Source organism: Monodon monoceros, unplaced genomic scaffold (assembly GCF_005190385.1).
Source record: "Monodon monoceros isolate NGI ecotype Baffin Bay Population unplaced genomic scaffold, NGI_Narwhal_1 Super_Scaffold_1, whole genome shotgun sequence".
Classification (NCBI taxonomy): domain Eukaryota; kingdom Metazoa; phylum Chordata; class Mammalia; order Artiodactyla; family Monodontidae; genus Monodon; species Monodon monoceros.
Window position 1 is genome coordinate 60,498,566 of NW_021703765.1, and position 19,217 is coordinate 60,517,782.

General features: G+C 61.7%; 1 protein-coding gene across 3 annotated transcripts in view; it reads left to right on the forward strand.

The window, feature by feature from the left end:
• Positions 1 to 19,217, forward strand: part of GNB1L (G protein subunit beta 1 like) — a 46,822-nt gene that overhangs the window by 20,128 nt on the left and 7,477 nt on the right. For all 3 annotated transcript variants that reach the window (XM_029224872.1, XM_029224862.1, XM_029224882.1), the window contains exons 3-7: positions 3,417 to 3,550; positions 3,923 to 4,048; positions 7,943 to 8,105; positions 11,048 to 11,146; positions 14,351 to 14,566. In XM_029224872.1, coding sequence (XP_029080705.1) covers positions 3,426 to 3,550; positions 3,923 to 4,048; positions 7,943 to 8,105; positions 11,048 to 11,146; positions 14,351 to 14,566 — 729 coding nt within the window. In that variant the 5' untranslated portion in view covers positions 3,417 to 3,425. The remainder of the gene's footprint in view (positions 1 to 3,416; positions 3,551 to 3,922; positions 4,049 to 7,942; positions 8,106 to 11,047; positions 11,147 to 14,350; positions 14,567 to 19,217) is intronic.

Sequence of the window (19,217 nt, forward strand, 5' to 3'; positions counted from 1 at the left end):
TTGGGTTGTTTCTGGTTTTTATTATTATGCACAATACTGCTATGAACACTCTTGTACAAGTCTTTGTGTGCAAGTGTGCAAGTTTCTTTAGGGTGTTTAAGCGTGGGGTTGCTGGGTCATAGGGCGTGCCAGGTGGTCCCTGATTGTTTTCCACGGTGATTGGTTCCACATAGGCCCCTCCAATGTGGTACACGGCTCCAGTTGCCCCACATCTTGGTCAGCATTTGCCAGGCTGTTTAATTTTTGGCTAATCTGCTAGGAGTGCAGTTATTTCACGCTAGGGTTGAACAGGCATTTCCAAGATTATTAATTAGGTTAAACATCTCTTCCTATGTTTGTTAGGTATTTATGTTTCTTGTGAAACATCTGTTCAAGTCTTTTGCTCATTTAACGTTTGGTGTTTGCTTCTTTATGTTATTGATCTGTGTCTTTATCTATTCTGGATACAAGTCCCGTGTGGGTTTGTGGCAAGTGTGGAGTAGTGAGTACTTGTGTTCACCGATGGCGGGCATTTTGCCACATTTGCTTTACTTCTCTGCCTGTGTACTTGTATGTAGCTAGACACAGGTCGAGGGTTTTTTTTCTGAAACGTTTGAAAACAGATTGCAGACATAACATTTCATCCCTAAAATACTGTATCCTAGGAATAAGGATACTCTTCTACATAAAATACCATTGTTTTCCCCAAGAAACTTAGCAATATTAATTCTATATTATCTGCAGCCTGTATTCAGATTCCCCCAGTTGTGGCCCCTGTTTCTGATCAGGATCTAATCAAGGTTCACACATTGCATTTGGTCGACATGCTCTTTAGTCTCTGAATTTAGAAGAGTCACCCTGCTGTTTCTCTCGCTGTTTTTCTTGACCTTGACCTTTGCCATGAGTCTGAGCTGGGTGTCCTGTCTGGGCCCCTGGTGGGTATGTCTGGAGGTTCCCGAACGTTGCTGGCATAGGTGGACGGCGATGGGCCCTCAGGAGATGAGTGATGCAGGCTGTTTACTGTGGGTGGCCCGCTTCAAGGACAGTGCCGGTGGTGACAGCCCGGTGTCCCCTCATGAAGGAGCATTTCCTCTGTGATTCATAAACGACCTGTAGGCACAGCAGATCTCCTGCTCCCAATAGCTTTTCCCCAGTCGGGTCATTTTCTGGATCTGAGAGGTGATGCTCTCTGCTTGTACATTCAGTTCCATCTTTTTATTTCTTTAAAGCCGTGAAGCATTATATTTCACAGACCTGAACGCTCTGCTCGGGTCCAGGTCTGCGCCTGCGGTTCCTGGTGCTCCTGGTCCTCGCAGGGCTGGGCCTCCTTGTCTGCTTTTACGAGTGTTGGCTGGGAGCCGGCATTTCTTAGGTTTTTTCCTGTGAATTCACTGAGGCCTGGGTTGAAGGGGTCCTTCTGAGAGATGCACAGCCTGCAGTTGGGGGGCCCCAAGGTGGTGTGATTTGGGGCTGAGAGCTGAGGGCGGTGACATTCTAGAATCTCCGAGCACAGCTTTGGTTCTGGTTCAGCCTAACACTGAGCCCATGGCCCCGGGGACCTCATCTGTAGGGGATACTCCTTCGAGATTACCCACCTCCAGAGGGCTCAAACTTTGTCCCTCGTGGACCTGGGACTCCAGGTCCCTAGGGCAGCAGGTGCCCTAGGGCAGGGCCAGCTGCAGGCTCTGTGGCCCTGCCCACACTGCACTCTGCTCCCACACCAGGGTAGTGGGGAGGCCGGGTCCCCCCTCCACAGGAGTAGCCCTGCGGCTGTCCTCCGTCTGTGGGCCGGGCCTGGGGGGCTCTGGGGGCATTTGTAGCAATGGTGGAAAGGCTGTCAGACTCTCTCTTTTTAATTTTTAAAGGAATGTGTCTTGCAGAACCCAAAGTTGTGCTCCATGGATTAAGTTTCAGGCTCCTTTGCCCTCTGGGTGGGGGGAGAATGACAGGCCAGTGGAGGTGGGGGCAAGGCCAGCGGGGGGCAAGGCCGGTGGGCAGCCATCGTGCTCACCGCTCCGGGCGGCCTGGTGCCCGGAGATAGGATAATACGATTATTCTCAATTAGATTAATAAAGAATAATTAGACGTCATAAATCAAGTCATCATAGAGTATTGTCATGGGAAAAATATGTAGCTAGAATTAATTAGTTTTCAAATAAAGTGTTTACTTTAATTGCTTGAAATGATGGAGCCCTTAATTGCCGAGGCTTCGTCTTGGCCTGAGCGTCCGGCTGTTGTAACAACTTGACGGGTTTATTCCCTACGTCCGGGGAAAACAGTGGAGGAGGACTTGATTTCATCACCTGGGAGCTAGCCTGGTGCGGTGAGGTTGTGGAAACGCCCGTCAGGCCGCAGGCAGGTGGCAGGTGTGGGCTGGGTTTCTGCTGGCGCTGCCCAGGGCCACCGTGCTGCTTGCGTGTGTGTGTGTGTGTGTGTGTGTGTGTGTGTGTGCGTGTGTGTGTGCGCGTGTGCGCCTGTGTGAGCACGTGTGTGTGTGTTGGGGGGCTGCACGGTGGGAGCCTGTGTGGGGGTGGCCTGTCCCTCTGTCCCCGGAGCCCTTTCCCGACGGCCCACTCTGGGCCCTTTCACTTCCCCCCTCTGGCAGCTGTGTGGGCGCCTCCCCCTTGCTGTGTGCAGGCTGGGTGGGGGCTGTCCCAGAGCCCAGCAGGAGAGGCCCCCCCAGCTGCCCCAGCTCCCGGGGGGTCCACTCCTAGCCGTCCCCTCTACACCCTCGGCCTGGCCCAGGGCCTGCGTGCAGACATACGTGGCCCTGGCTCCCTGTGAAATTGGGGTGGCGTGGTTGGGGTGGGCTCGGGGGGGGCCCTGGCAGCTTCTCCTTTGGGGTGGGTGGGCCCAGCAGGCCTTACACACAGGACCAGTGATTTGAGGAAGGGTCTGTCCTCTGAGAGCAGCCCTCCAGGGGAGTGGCTGGGTAACTGGGCCCCGCCCCTTGCCCACACACACACCTGTGCTGGCCCTTCTGCCCCTTGGTGGCAGCGTGCAGGCTCTGGAACACTTCGAACCTGAGCCTGGGAGGCCTAGAGCAGCTCACCGGACGGTTCCTTGGGTGGCTGTAACAGTTGGAGGTTGTGATGAGCAGGACCAGGACCCGGCGGGCCGTGTTTGCAGCCCATGTGACGAAGACCGTGGACCCCATACACCTCTGACTTGGCTGGGAGGGTTCGTTGGGGAGGGCCCCCTGAGGGAGAAGCTGGAGCGAGGCCTGGGCAGAGGGCAGGACGAGTGCTCCCAGTGTGTGGACAGCTGGGACGAGGAGGACCCTGCCCAAGTTGGTGGGGGGTGTGGGCACTGCTGCCCTTGCCTGGGGACAGTACCTGTTGGGACAGAGGGTGCAGGGGTGGGCAGCATCCAGGGATGCTCCTGTGCCTTCCCGAAGGAGGACAGGTGAGTCATTCACGCCCTTCCTCGGTCCCCAGGTGACAAGCATGGCAACCCCACCGCTCCCACCACCAGACCCCCAGTTTGTCCTCCGAGGCGCCCAGTCAGCGGTGCACACACTGCATTTCTGCGAAGGAGCCCAGGGGCAGGGGCGCCCGCTGCTCCTCTCAGGGTGAGTACCCCCGGCCCAGGGTGAAGTCGGGGGGTAAGGGGCTCAGGCTGCCCATCACCTGGGCACTCACCCTTTCAGAGCCCTCGACGCGCTGTCCCCTCGGGCCTCCCCCGTGGAGGACGCAGGGACATGGTCTCCGTTAGAGGCGCCAGGCAGCTGGCACTGTCAGTGGCGGCCTCCCCGCCTCTCCAGAGAAGAGGCTGCCCAGGGCCCTGCCACCCTCCCTGTAAGAGGAGCACGTGTCCCCTGGTTATGTGTTCAGAGCTGTCCCCTGAGCTGGGAGCTGCTGGCTGGAGCATCTGACCCACCGGCTGCGTGGTGTCCAGCCCGATCCCCCCCATGCCCGAGCCTGACTGGAGCTTCTCTGAACAGGTCCCTTCGTGGGCTGGTGCACATCTGGAGCCTGCAGACACGGAGGGTGGTCGCCACCCTGGATGGCCATGGGGGCCAGTGTGTGACCTGGCTGCAGACACTGCCCCAGGGGCCCCAGCTCCTCAGGTGAGTCTTGGTGGCAGTGAGCCAGGTTGTGGCCTTCGGGGGGGTTCCGTGAGCTTCCTAGGGGAGGCCCTGAAGGCCTCCCCCAGCTGCCAGGACGGCCCCAACAGTGGCAGAACCGGGTGACTTGTCGAGGGCAGCGCAGCCCGGGTGTGTGGGCCTTCCGGGCGGGTGCCCATTGAGAAGAGCCCGATGGACGCTTAGGACGGCTCTGTCCGAGCCCACCCTGGCCTGCTGGGGCCCCCAGGGCGAGGGCTGGGGGCCAGTACTTGGAGGAGCCTCCACTTCCCTCCTGCAAGTCACGGGCCCTGGTGTCCTCATAGCCGCTCTGCAGCGCAGCCTTCTCCCTGGCCATGGAGCCACCTTCCCACGAGGCAGGGAGGACTGGTCGCCAGGGTGGCACAGAGCTGAACCTAAAGCTCACCCAGGCTGATGGGGCCCCACTCCCTGCCCAGTGCGGCTGCCCCAGGCGGGACTGGGATGCCGTGCAGGTGCCAGGGCCGTGGAACTCTGGGCTGCCAGTGTGGGTGGGTGGGAGATGGCAGAGCGAGGGGTGTGGCCCCCTGGCACAGGGGGTTGCATGTGTTGACGCCATGGTGGGCCGGGACTGGGGAGTCTGGGGGCTGGGTAGCAGTGAGGGAGGGTCCTGTGGAGGTGACGGGCTGGGACCCCAGGTGGGAGGTGGGCCAGGAGGCAGCAAGAGGGCGCTGGTGGGTGAGGGAGTAAGTCAGGGGGCTTCCCTCCTTCCCCTGGAGAGGGGGATGGTGAGGGAAGGGCACGGACAGGAGGGAGCGGGGGCCACCTGGCAGCCAGAGCGACTGCTATCTGGGGCGGCCCTGACATCTGCCCCTGTACAGGGGTCCCAGCTCTCCCACCCCTGTCAGAAATCTGCTAAGTCAAAGAGGGCTTTCCCCGGTGCCCTCTGCCCCAGAACTCCCAGATGGTTCTGCTCTCCTGCTCCAGACTTGGAGCTTGGACCCCTGGGCACCGTGGAGCCCAGTCCCCATTAAACAAGGCCTCTTGGGCCCCCAGTGGCTTCAAAGCACTTTTGTGTGGGACTGAAGCCGCTCCCACTCCCTGCAGGTGGCTGAGGCCCCAGGAGTCCTGGAGGCCGTACCCTGGGTGTGTGTGCTTGTCCATCCATCTCAGACCCTCGCTCCTTCCCTGCCCAGTTGCCCAGACGCACCCCTCACTGCAGAGCCCTCACGTGGCTTTGCTCTTTCCCTGATGATTAGAGTGGATGCTGTGTCTGAAGACCCCACAAAGCTGCTGGAAACTTCCTCCTGAGGTTTGAGCCGAGGTGTAAGCCCTTCTGGACCTCATGCTCCTCCGCGCACCTTGGGCTGGCCTTGGGGAGCCTCAAGCCGGGAGTTCCACCCCTTGGAGAGCTGGCTGGTGCTGTGTGGGGTGGCAACTCCAGGGGCACCCTGCGCATGTGCATGACGGATGGCGCTGTGGGGGCCCCCCGCCTAGGCAGGCGCAGACCACGCAGGTGCTTGGAGGCTGCACTAGAGGCCGGGGCCCAGCTGTGTTTGGAAGTCAAGCCTCCAAAGTGGCCCTTGAGGGGGAAGGTGCCCTTTCATGTCAAGGGGCCGGAGGACAAAGCTGGGAGCCAGGGCTCTGCAGACACCCCAGCCACACCTGTACCCCTGAGGATGCACCTGTGCCTCTACAGCTGCCTGGGTGGGCTTGTTTCCTTCTTCCTTTATTGGGAGGCGTGATGTACTTACAGGAAGGTGCATAAGACAAGTTTCAGACCATCTTGTCATGGGTGGACACCTGGGCAGCCACTGCCCGCCCCACGCCCGCCCAGTGGCCTGTCCTCATCCTCAGGAGGCAGCCCCTCCACCTCATTCTTGCTTTACCGTCTGAATATGCATCTCCAAAAAGCATAGACTCGTTTTATGTTTTTTTTTTCTTTTAACCTAAATGGAGCGATATGGAGCAGCTTCCTTTGTTTTGATTCTGTGTCTGCGAGACCCGCCAGGGTGTGCACGGCTGCAGTGTGTTGTGTGGGCCTTTCTGTCTTATTCCTCTGGACGTGTGTACCCAGATTCCTCACCTTTCTGTGTCAGTGGAGATCTGGGTTGTCCACTTGGAGCTGTTGTGGATGAGGCTTGAGAAGACTCCCACCGGGCCTCCCGGTGCTGGGGGCCCCCGGATCCAGCGGTGGGGCTGCTCAGAGACCACCAGTGTCCTTGAAGGGGCTCCCACTGGCCAGTCTGGGATGGTTAGGGCACAAAAATCAATGAGAACTCTGGGTAATGACCCATCAGTAACACAGGAATGTGTGAGTCCAGACTGATGGGAGGAGGGGAGAGAAGAGGCAAGAGCCCGCTGTCTGGTGGGTGTGCCTTGTGGACGTGGAAGATGACCGTCTGCAGGGCTGGCGGGCAGCACCACAGTGGGTGGAGGCGCTGGGTCATCTGAGGCCAGGGTGGCGGATGTCACAGTGTCTTTCCCAGAAGTGCCCACGGCAGGGGGAGGGGCTTTGAGTGAACACACCTGGCGGGCACCTCTGTCCAGGTGATCAGGGTGGGCAGTCGGCCTTGTGTGCAGTGTCATCCCCTTGCTGTCCTCCCCAAACGTGGAAATGTCACCCTGGGGATGACACGCACACACACAAGGGACAGGGAAAGGCGTGGCCCATCCAGTCCAAGGGCCTGGTGAGCGCTGACCAGCCCAGTGTTTGTCCCGGGGCCCCGAGCTCGCCTCTCCGTGACCGGCACTGACCCACATGGGCTGTGCCAGGGTCCCTCGCTGTGGGGGAAAGCGTGGAGGTGGCGGCGCAGCTGGGCGCGTGTACAGCGTTAGCAGTTAGGGGTCCAGGCGAAGGAGGCAGGGGGCCACTGTTCTGGGGGTTCCTTAGATACAGGACAGTCCTCCCTCCCTGTGTGGGCGCCCTTGGCCGGCGCCGGCGCCTCTGTGTGAGAGCATGGTTCCCACTGCTGCTTCTCTCCTGAGCTCCACTCAGACATGGTGTCGAGAGGCCTCATGTTCTCTCTCTCCTGCGTCGCTGCCGCTTCAGGCCGAATGACTCCTGCTCCCCAGGGTCCAGGCACATCCTGCCAACACCAGCGGTTCTCCAGACAGAGCTGGGGTCTGGATCAGGATCGGGTGCCCTGGGTCTACCTGGGGGGCATCCATCCACGCAGCACCGAGGTCTCCCAACGGTGCAGGTAGATTCCGGGCCCCGCGTGCCCTCCTGTCCCCTTCCACAGCTCCAGGACTGGCCCACTGTCCTGTCCCCTTTGTCCCCACGGGCCTATGCTGCTGCTTCTTCCCTTGCTTGTCTGGACCTCACCCCTTGGGAGGAGGATGGGAGGGCGGTTCTGTGGGGTGACCCTCACGTCGGCTCAGCTCCGGGGTTTCTTGGGGTCAGACTGGGGAGGTGGGCTTTTGGGAGGAAACCCTTCTCGTCCCCTTGTCGGGGGTCTGGGACATCTGTGGGGCTCATCCAGCTGGGGAGTGTGTCCACGGTGTCCCACCGGCAGGGACCGTTCCCTCTGCCTCCTAGGCTCCTAGGAAATGAGTCCTGAGGCCCAGCGAGGAGCATTTCTGGTGAGTGTTAGAGCCACACAGTGGACAGTGAACCTCAGGGCTGCAGATACCCCGTCCCTCCGTCCTCAGCGTCCGCCCAGGGGCTCTGCCCCCACAGCTGTGCCTGGGCTGATCTCACGGGGAGGGTTTCTCCTCCTCCTTTTATAGCATTCTACTTTCACTGGAACTCTTCTGTTTAATGGGAATTCTCCTCCCTTTGTATATATGTGTTCACTCATGGGTCTGGGCTCATGGAGATTTCTTTTATTCTTGGGTTAGAATTTCATTCTACCCACAACACACTGACATTTGTCCTCACCTAGGAGGGTCACGGCCCGTCTCCTCTTATTTTGGCAGCCAGGGCCGCGACCTGAAGCTGTGCGTGTGGGACCTGGCGGAGGGCAGGAGCGCCGTCGTGGACTCCGTGCTCTTGGAGAGTGTGGGCTTCTGCAGGGGCTCTGTGCTGGCTGGGGGCCTGCAGCGCTGGATGCTGGCTGTGCCGGGGAGAGGCATCGATGAGGTGAGTGAGTCCATTCACCCTTGGCCCCTGGCTGCAGGAATGCTGTGCCCTGAGCGGCTCCTCAGGCCAGCCTTGGCCTGGTCACCTGAGGTGGCCCCGGCACTAGGGGTCGGGAAAGGGGCCCGAAGTGGGCCAAGGTCTCTGGGAGGCCCTGGCACCCAGCCAGGAACAGCACGGGATGGACAAGGTCAGGGCCCGAGGCTGTCAGGGGCCTTGGGAGCAGGCAGGCATGGAGGGAAGCCCCAGGCAGACCCCATGAGGTCGAGGTAGGCCTCAGAGTCAGGACAGCAGGGGAGGGCGGCCTTTTGGGGTCAGAACTGGGCACTGGCGTGAGAGGTCTTGGGCGGGGCTGAGACGCAGGGTGTAAGGGCTGGCACCAGGGTGGCAATTGCAGTCACAGATGAGCGGGGCCCGTCAGAGGACAGGTCTCCTGGGAGCAGTGGGTGGGATGGAGCCCCAAGGTCACTGTCAGATGGAGTTCAGGCTGAGTGTCCAGCAGTGATCTGTGGCAGGGACTGGTCAGTCTGGACAGTGGTGTTCACACCCCAGGGACAGAAGAGGCAGAATCCCCAGGGGAAGCAGAGCCCAGGACGGGGTGCCGGCGGGGAGTGCCGAGGGCAGGGGGATGGGGGTGCTCGAGGCAGTGGGGGAAGGAGCCCCAAGTGCAGCGGGACGGCCTGGTGGGTGGGGGCCTGGGGTACATGTGCAGGGGGAGGGAGGCCCCTGCCTACCGCCCACGCCCCGTCCTCCCCGTGTCCCCTGCTGCCCTGTGGGCCTGTGCGGCGGGCGGGGCTGGGCAGGGACGCAAGCCTTGCACCCGGGAAGTTTGGCCCCTACCCAAGAGGAGTCGTGAGTCTTAAAGCAGATTCAGCTCATAAATAATGAGGCAGGAACAGGCATCTATTTGTTCATGATGGCGTTTAAGTCACCAATTAGGAGCTACATGCGATTTTCTTGCCAGTTTGCCAAAAACCTGTTAAAAGTTTTATTAATGTGAAAAGAGAGGGCTCTGCTTTCTCCTGGTGGCAGCAGCCGGGTGGCGCCGAGCCTCCTCAGTGGTGGGGGCCGGACCACACTTCCGCTGAGGTTGCCTTCTGCTTCCCCCGCCAGCCTGGCCCGAGACTGCTCGTCCCCTCTGCTTCTCTCCGGCTCCCCAGCTTCTGGTACACCACCACCCCCCGGCCCGGGAGCCACAGGTCTGGGAACCTTGCATATCCTGGGAAAAGGGCTGTTTTCCATGTTCCCACCTGGAATCAGTGCCACTGGCCTGTGCCCAGACAGAGCCAGGCCCAGCCGTCTGGGTGGCCACACTTGCCCGCACCAAACATTTTTCCTTCTGGAAACAAAACTTGCCCTTGAATGCCAGGTGGAAGCATCCCGGTGTGAGGGAGGCCCCGGCAGAGTGCGGAGCCCCTCCTGGGACCACAAGGACCAAGGGGCACTTGTTCTGGATGCCAGCACTGCGCCCCCTCTCATGGCGCCTAGCCCAGGCCTGGGCTGCCCTGGTGTCGCCCTCACTCTGGGCCACTCGCCGCTGCCCGATCCCCCCGCCCTCGCGCCTCTCCTCACTGCCACCAGAGGGGTCTTCCTGAGCCCCCAGATCAGGGGTGGGGGCATCCCTCTCTGACCCTGAACCCCCCTCCCCCATCGCCCAGCAGCTTGTCCTCCTGACGTAGTGACGTTTTAGGAAGCTGGCGTTGGAGCAGAAATAGGAAGGCAGGCACCCGGCCCCCAGCGCCATGTTCCTTGACCTTCTAGGTCCCCCGCCTTGGCTGGGACGGGCTTGGGTGCCTGAGGCCCAGCCAGTCCCCACCCCTGCCTCCCTCCCGCTGACCTCAGAGGACAGAAGGGCTCCGAGGGCCCCCTCCTCTTTGGTTTGCTCGGTCACTTCTGGGCCACACTCCATGCCACCGTGTCCTCCTGTACCTCCTTCATTTTGCTGGAGCTTCCCCTGAGCTTCGTGGGTGCTACAGGAATTCCTTTTAGCAGCCTCTAATTCATGGCGGGATGACGCTCACGTCACTTAGGTCCTTTTCCGTCTCTTTGGGGCAGTGAGAACGAGGTGTCTGGGGTAGATGCTGGCCCTGCAGGCAACGTGATACGGGCGGAGGGGGCTGTGTGTGCATGTGTGTGGGCGTGTGTGTACACGCATGTGCACGTGCGTTAGTGAGAGCAGCAGCAGGGCTACACCCGCCCTACACTGTGTATTTACACCTTGAGTTCACCCTGGGCTTTCCTCCTGGGGGTTCTGTGCCCCAGGTGTCAGAAGTGGACCAGCAGGTGTAGGTTCTGTCCCCTCGATGCCCCATCGCGTGTGGACCTCAGATCCCTCATCTGCAAACCTGGGGCTGCCCCGTGCCGACGAGGGGTGCCCTGCAGCTCTGCGGGGCACACACTGTTGTTGGTGGAGCGTCCCCAGGAGGGTGGCCGGAGCCACCAGGTGGGTACATGTCACCCAGCCAGGCGCAGGAGGGGCTGTGTCAGCGTCAGGCGCACAGGGTGGAGGAGCAGGCGCTGGGGCCCCAGGTGTGCAGGTCTGGGTGCCATGCGACAGTCCTGGAGGGCTCAGGGTCATCCACGTGTGGGGCCCGACAGGGAAGGAGTGCCAGGAGGAGGGCGGGAGGCCGAGTGAGCTGAGCCAGCGCTGTGGGCCAGGCCGCCTGCTTGGCCAAGAGGTCAATGCAGAGGAGGCCTGAGGTGGCTGCGGGGCAGTGACACCACTCAAGGGACCTGCCAGTCACTCATGAGTGACGCGTGCATTCCACACAGCCCGGCAGTCCCCGAGCCCAGGAGCCCGTGGGTCAATGCGGGAGGCACTGCCTGGGTTCCCGAAGGCGCAGACAGGCCCATAGTGGCCGGGCTGAGGCCTCAAGAGTCTCCTGTTTGTGCAGCACAGACTTGACTTGGCTCTGGCCCAACTCAGCTTGTTTTCCTACTGTCAGGTTCAGATTCTGGAGATGCCGTCCAAGACGTCAGTGTGCTCCCTGAAGCCCGAGGCACAGGCCAGGCTGGGCATGCCCATGTGCCTGCAGCTCTGGCAGGTAAGGCCCAGCGCCCGCCAGCCACGCCCACCGACCACACCTGCCGGCCACGCCCGCCAGGTGTGAATCATGCCCATTAGGGACTTGGTTCCTCATCACCTACGGGCACTGGCCCCCGGGAGGCGTGTGCACAGCGTCCTTCTCAGCCTTGGTGTCCCCAGCCCACCAGCCCTCCTGCTGCGAGGACGCCTACAGACCCTTTGGGGATGCTGGGCTCGTCCTCGACTTCGCAGGGCGGTGTGGGAGACAGCGACCCCCTCCTGGGGGAGCCACATGCTCCTCTCTGGTCTGCTCACCGGCGCGGCCTGGTGTGGGGCCGGGAGGGGGTGCTGACTAACCCTGCAAGCCTGCACGGCCCCTGCGTCGTCAGGATTAATTTTTGTTACTTCTTTGCCTTGTTGAGGCTGGAGTGGGCTTAATGTGCTGGCTTTCCCTGCGGCCACACTTGGAATTTCTGATCCGCGCCATTTCCTTCTTTCTTGGCTGTTCTCTCTGATTAGAGAGGGTCTGGAGGCATCTCCTGGGGCTGCGGCAGAAGCCGGGGGGCAGCGGAGTCACAGGCCTGAGTCCCTGCAGGATGGGTTCTGGCTCTGGGGCTGAGCGCGAGGCCTGGGAGGGACCCTCCTGACCAGAGGGGCAGCTTCCCACCCCCAGCGGTCAGCACCAGCTCAAAATGGGCATCTACTCCTGGGGGCAGCAGAGCAGATGGTCAGGTGCATTCATGTGGAAAGAGTCTCGGCAACATCTTTACAGCTGCAGAAGCTATGGGGAGCAGGTCACTGACCAGGGCTGTCCTGGACCGCTGCCTACAGCCTGTTTTTCAGCTCCGAGCAGCTCACCTGTGCCTCCTCAGAGCTGCCCCGGGCTGCCTGGGACCAGGGGGAGGCTGTTCCTGCCCCTGCTGTGACTCTCCATACGAACCCGGCCAGGCTCGCATGGTTTGGAGGTGTCTGTGTGCCCGCAGGGTCCCTGGACCCAGCTCTTGTCCCTCCAGGGCCCTGCCCTGTCTTGCAGTTGGTGTCCCTGCCATCTGTGAACTGAGAGAAGCCCATGGGGGAGGGGCGTGAGGAAGTGGGGGCTCTGAGACTCACCTGGATGGCAAAGCTGCTGGTGCCAGCAGGCAGGGTGGGGGGGCGCCTGGAGGGGCAGCGGAGGCTGTGGAGGTGGCCTGGTGCTCACAGGCCCCGGGTGGGACGGGGCTGCATCCGCTCACCCTCCCTCCCTGGAGATGCTGTCATTGCCTAATCGTGTAAGAATTCCATCAGAAAAATTTGCAGAAATGGGATGTACAAACTTGTCAAGGTAATTGACGTGGTTGACAGAAGGACAAATCGAGTTGTGTTAGTTGATACCGATCCAGCGCAAAGCATCCTGTTAAGAAAAGTCTATGCTGATTTGAAATGTCCCTTTATTCCTCGCCAAGCCTGGAGGTCCAGGTTATAGCTTATTGATCTGAGTGTGGCAGAGTGGCCCAATGTGGGATTCCTTTCTGAAACATTCAGAGATTTCTTGTTTTGCTCCTGAGAGTGGATGGCCTGTGTTTTTAGGATGATTGTCATGTAGGAGGTCAGAGGTTGTCCACACCAACCCTCAGAGCAGGTCCTCCAGTGTCCCCCCCACGCCCCCAGCTAAGGGCTCCCCGGGGAACCTCGAGGTGCTGGGGGGCGCCTCGGGCTGGCACACCCGGGGTGGGGACAGGAACGCAGAGCGAGCAGAAGTCAGCCTGGCACCAAGGGTGTGGTCGCCAGAGGACTGAGGCCCCAGAGCCCTGACCCGCCTGCAGGGTCTATCCTGGGGGGCCGCAGGGACCCTGTGTGCCAGGAGAGAATGTGGAGGGGCCTCAGTGCAGGGACAGAGCCTGGCACGGGGCCCTGTGGCTGGTCTGGCTCCTGCCCTGGCCGCCCTGTGTGCCTGCACAGGGGGCTCAGTGGTGTGCAGCCCCCGCTCCAGCCTAGGCACTCAGAGCTCCCAGACCATAGGCAGTGGGGGAGCCCTGGATGCAGGAGGAACATGCGGGGTGGGGGCTGAGGAGCAGGCTGGGCCAGGCAGTGCGGTGGGAAGCTAGTGGGAGGACACAGCAGTGCCCCAAGGGGGATGGACCCAAGGGGCCCTGGCAAGTTCCTCACAGCTGCTTTCTTGGACTCCTCCTTCCTGCTTGTTTTTGGGAGCACATGTTATCATCAGAAAAAAGGGCTTGTGGGAGGCATCCTCCAGATCCCAGAGCTGGTCTGCACGGGGCTCCCCTGGCTCCCCTCACTCTGCGGGGCCCTGAGACATACCCCTCACACCAAGCATGGCGAGCTCTGCTTCCTGGGGTTCAGGACGTAGGCAGCGTCCACTCATGTTAGACACTCACGGTGTGCAACACCTGGGCATGGAGCCCCTCTGGGTGGGCAGCGAGCTCCAGCAGGTGGGCCAGGAGGGCCCGCCCGGGTGCTGTCGGCCACGCCTAGGCACGCGGCTCAGCACCAGCCTTGCCTGCCAGCAGCGGGCCCCCATTGGAGTTGCAGGCGACCCTGGAGGCAGCCTTGCTGGCGGCCCCCAGGCCCTGTGCTCACCGCTGGCCATCCAGGGTTTGAGGGCCGCAGGCTGAGCTCCTGGCCTCGGGAAATTCTCCGCTGGCAGGGGGCGCTTGGTCGTTTCTGAGCCCTGGGAGCTCAGTGGAGAGCAAAGGTGCCGGGTCCTGGCGGCGGTCCCGGGACTGGGCACCAAGCACGGGGCGGCCGCTCTCTGTCGGTGCCAGGCCGACCCAGGGTCCCCATGCTCCCCTGCAGGCGGCTGCGCAGCCCTCTGACCCGCGCCCTCATCCATCACGCGGCTCGGCCGGCAAGGCGCTGACTCTGCAGCCTTGACGGTTGGGGGGCTTCCGCGGCGACGTTGACAAAGTACAGAAGGTTCATTTTTCATTGAGACGGAGCTCGAGATTTTCTTTGGCCAGCAGTTCTAGACAGGTGGCTGGCCCCACCCAGGGGTGGCCGCACGTCTTGGCCGGTGGGAAGGAGTGGGAGGACCAGCCAGTGTCCCAGACCCCGACGGCAGGCACCCCATCCAGCCCGCACTGGCCCCAGTCTGGGTGTCGGCCCCCTGGGGGTGTGCAGACCCCCCAGGGCTCAGTGGGGAAGGCGGCCTATCTCAAGCTCCTTCTCCTCCAGAAGGCCCGGGACCCCCGAGCATCCCCCAGCTGACAGCGAGCTGTCCCCGCAGGCTGACTCCAGTCCCCGCCCTCTCCTCCTGGCTGGCTACGAGGACGGCTCAGTGGCCCTGTGGGACGTCTCCTCACGGAAAGTGTGCAGCCGCGTCTCCTGCCACACGGAGCCCGTCATGGGTCTGGACTTCGACTCCCAGGAGGCCAGGGGCGTCTCAGGCTCTGCGGAGAAGGCGCTGGCCGTCTGGAGCCTGGATGAGCAGCAGGCCCTGCAGGTCAGTGGGCCAGGCCCGAGGTGTCATTTATCCTGCTCTGCACCAACAGTCTGATGGGCTGGAACAATATTTAGGCATGAAGAGGACTTGTGGCAGGTCCGCAGTTAATTAATCATCGGACCCGGCGTGGGCGGGCCTGGCGGGCGGCAGTAGAGGGGCTGGCGCTCGTGAGCCATTCACAGGGTTTGGGTTTCTCTCAGACCTTGGCTAATAGCGGTCACGTCTCGTCCATCTAGAGGAAAGGCATGTAGAATCCAGGACTGTGCAAGCCCGTTTGCAAAACTCAGAGGAATTTGGTCAGTAAGGAACTGATCAATCAAAAAGAAAAAGAAAAAAACCCAAACCCTACATGGAGAAATCCCTTAGTGAGGCCCCTGTGGCTGTCTGCAAGCTGCCCGGGGGCAGTGGGAGGGCTGTAACGGCTCAGTGGCTTCCCATCCCACGTGGCTGGGGGGCCCTTCGGGGCCACATCTGGGTGCCCAGTGCTCAGCCCTGTTGGGAGGGGGGGATGGAGTTGGCCGGGAGGGGAGCCTCCTGGCGAGGCCTCAGACGGGTGAGGTCCTGGGGAGTGAGGTGCTGGGTGTGCCCTGTGCCTGTCAGCCCCCTGAGGGTGGCCTGAGTGCACACTGGCTTCTGGGCGGGGGTGCCCCCATTAGCCAGGAAGCCTCAGAAGGCTGAGACCTGACCACGGCCGGCTCTGCGAGCCCAGGTCTGGGGGGGGAGTGGGGCCCCAGTGGGGAGCTGTGTATCCCACCTCCTGGAGCTCTGGAGGACAGGGCCTGTGGCTGTGCTCTCTACAGGGGCTGTGTGGTCCAGGCTTCCCTGCAGACAGGAGACTGCAGGAAGAGGGCATCTCTCGGGCCCTCCCCAGATGGGAGGCCTTGCCCAGCAGCCCAGGGCCCCCACAGCCAGGGAAGAGGCTCTGTGCACTTGGGTGGGTGGGAGAGGGCAGGCATGGGTGAAAATCGGGAGAGACTGCCATGCCCAGCGGGCATTGCCATGCCCTGGGTGCAGGATAGCGAGAGGCAGGGCTATCAGGGGTGGGTGAGGGGTCCTGGGCAGGAGCTAGGGGCCGAGGGCGGACTCAGCAGGGAGACCTTCCGTGCGGCAGCTGGAGGGACTGCTCTAGCTTCCTAAAAAACACAGTCCATGGGAGGACCAAGCTAGAACCAGAGCGAGTGGCCATGGCTCCAGGGTCTGGGAAGGGTCCTGAGGGGGGAGCAGCCCTGTGGAGTCCCGGGGAGGGGGGAGGGAGAGGGAGGGAGGAGTCATGTGACACGAGGACAAGGCAGGTGTTCCAACTTCCTTGACATCACCCCCTGCCCCCCACGCCCCCCCCACCACTGCAGACCAGCCTGTGCCACGCTCGCCTGACTTGCAGTAAAGCAGCTTCCCGTCCATCTTCCTGTCCTGTGTCCCAGGGAGTCCACAGAGGCCCTGCAGGATGGGGTCAAACAGGCCTCCCTACAGGGCTGGGGCTGGCTGTGGGGGTGGAGCTTCTCCAGCCTCCATCCCAGAGGAAGCATCTCCAAGGCCTTGAAGTCCTGGGTGTGGGTGGTGGGAGTGGAAGTCACCATGGTGCTCATCTTTAGACATGGGGCGGAGCCACGTGGTGCTGGGTCTTCATGTTCTGAGCCATCAAGGACACAGAGCCTGGCCAGGTGGGCATCGGGGTTCCCCCCACACCCTCCTCTGCTCCTGCCTGGTGGGAACCAGGCAGCGACCCCCACCCCCATGAGGTCCAGTGCTCTGTCCTGCTGTGGCTTCAACTTCAGCCCAACTTTGCAAATGCCTAGAGACCCAGGTGGCTCTCCTGAGGGCCCCACTGACTGCAGTGCCCCCAGGCCCTGCCCCCAGGACCCTGGGAAGAGGCCCCTCCTGCCGTCCTGGCCCAGGTCGGCCTGGTCTCCCCTGGCCTGTTGGAGAAACAGCTGCAGGAACTTCAGACTTAAATTTATGGGGCATGTTCCAGCTCAGAGCTGGAGGTTCACTGTGCATATGAATTGGAAAGTCAGAGCATAGGGAGGCCAGGCCAGCCGGGAGGTTGGTGGAGGCCGTGCCGCGGCCAGGGCCTCTCTCAGCGTGCATCCCAGGAGGCGCCGCTCCTCCCTCCGACCGCCCACTGTGGCCTCGCTGGAGACATCCATGTCCCCAGAGGCCCAGACACCTTCAGGTCCTGGAACGCAGGCCTCAAGGAGGAGGTGTCAGGGCCTCGAGGGCCTCAGCGTCGCGGTGTCCGCAGGCACCTCTCCCTGGGCCCTCGGTGCCGCAACTGGCCCTGAGGCGCTGGCCGTGGAGCCACATGGGCAAAGATGTGCCTTACCTCGCGGCAGCAGCTCTAATGAGCCCAAATCAATCTCCCTGGGCGGGTGGGCGGGCGGGCGCTGCAGAGGCGCAGATGGGGCTCCTGCGTGGAGTGAGGGTAATGGGAACCAGATGGGGCCGTGCTGCGCGCGCATTCCTGGCACCTGAGGTCATGTGCTGCGAGAGCCACTGGTGGCCAGGATCCTTCCTGGAGGGTCCTGGTCCGAGACGGGCTTGGCCAGAGGCCGCGGCGGTAACTGGAGCCTTCGGCCACCCTCTCTAGGACGTTGGACGCTCACCCACCTGTAGGGGCTGCTCGCTCTGCTCCCCTCGAGCCCGGGGTCTGGGCCTTGGCTGTCGTCAGACACAGGTGGTGTACAGACCTGCCCTCCCTCCCACACTTGGGGCAGGGTCCACGGCCTTGAAGCAGGGGCTGATTTACGGCCAGCGGTATTTCTAGGCCCTGAAGTAATAACTAGGCCCCCACCCCAGCCAACCCAGGCTGGAGTCAGACGACCACTCCCCGCCCACCACGCCCACGGCTGGTTGGCCAGGCGTCCCCTCCTCCCCGCTGCGTGGCCGCTGCGCGCCTGCTCCCCAGCCCTGCTGGGAGCTTCCCTCTAAAGTGTCAGCAGCTGGTGACACTTGGGCTGGTGCGAGGGAGACCGTGGGGCCCCGAGCTGAGGAGCTATGGGCACACCCCCACCCCCACCCCCACACACACATCTCGGGACACCATGGGCGGGGCTTCGGCCGCCTTGACCACACACGGGTGCTGTGGCCCCCGATAGGACTGGTCTCTTCCAGTCCAGGTCCCCACTGAAAGGGCCTTGTGCCTTGATTCTGAGCTTCCAGGAGGGGCTGTGAGGGTGGGGGCGCATCACTCCTGTCCCCTTTCCCCTGGGCCGTCCTGGGCATCTCAGCCCCTCCCAGGTGGCAACACTGGCATGGATGTGCTCCGCTCCGCACCCGACTCGCAGCCAGCCACACAAAGACCACTGCTCAGGCTGCTCTGCAACTCCCCAGCCACCACCTGGGCTCCCGGCTCCAACAGCAGACAGCAGATTTGGGGAGCCCTTTACTCCCTGGGAAACATCCCCATTGTTAACAAATCCACCTTGAAGCAGGGCCCCGAGTGGGTTCTGGCACACCCACTGCTCCGAGCCCAGGGCAGAGTTCCTGGGAGAGGAGGAGTTGGGGGCTGTGACAGTCACCTTGTCCTTGCCCATGAGTTGGGGCTCAGGCTGACGCACCCCTGCTGCGGGCACACGTGTGGGCTTTGCCTTCTCATGCGGGCATGGCTGCACCAGCTTCCAAGGAAGGGGGCGGTGGGGGTGAGGGCCGTGCTGGGCACCCACCCAGTGAGTGGGTTATGGCTGCTTGTGTGCAGCACAGACAGGAAGCACTGAGCCTGGATTCCTCTGGACCAGAGCACTGGAGTGGCAGAGAGCGCGGGACATGCGGGGATGCTGCTGGTCGCCATGGACGGAGAAGGGGCCCGGGACATCACGGGCCTGGGCACTGGACAGAGGCCGCAGGAAGGCAGGGCAGGTGTGCGTGTTGGGGCTGGATGGGTCGCCGCAGGGGCACTGCCCATGTGCTGGCTGCACTGACCTTTTTCAGTTATTTGTGATTGCATCCCTGTTTTATCTGCAGGACTGTCCTGTCCATTCCTGACCAGGCTTACGTTTGTTTTCTTTAAACATCTTTTCCCCATTTCCCGTCTACCTTTCTCTTCCTCCCCTGAGTCCTCCAGGCTCGATGTGCAGCTCTGACCGGGATTCATCACACTCACTTCCGGGCGCCCGATTTTTCTTTGTTCTCTGACTGCGGAGCTGATCAGAGTGTTTTTATGTTTCCAAATGTTTGATTCTTTCCCCAGTTATTTTTTATTTCTAGGCTTCTAACTTGATCCATTTGTGGTTGGAGAACCAGTTCTGAGTGATAGCAGCTCCCTGAAATGCCAGTAGGTTCCCGTGGCCCCCGTGCTTGGAAAGAGGTATTTCTGCTGCCCGCCACCCAGCTGCGCCTGCCCCTCAGGCAGCCGTGTGGTTCATGTGGGCCACGTGGGTCGAAAGCCATGCCTGCCCCGGCCTCTGGGGGTGCTCTTGCTGGGTCCACCTTGGTGACTTTCCTGGGTCCTGTGTGTTCTTGGTCTGCATTTTGAATCTTCCTGGGGGGTTGAACCCTTGTTATCTCTGGGAAGGATTTTTGCCTGAAAGCGCATTTCAGCAGCGCTTCACATGGCTCAGGCCAGGTGTCTTTTGGCTGCTACTTCCTTCTGTAGCTTTTTTTCCATCTTTCACCTTCAGCCTCCCTTCACACACAGGCGTCCCCCTCGTGGGCC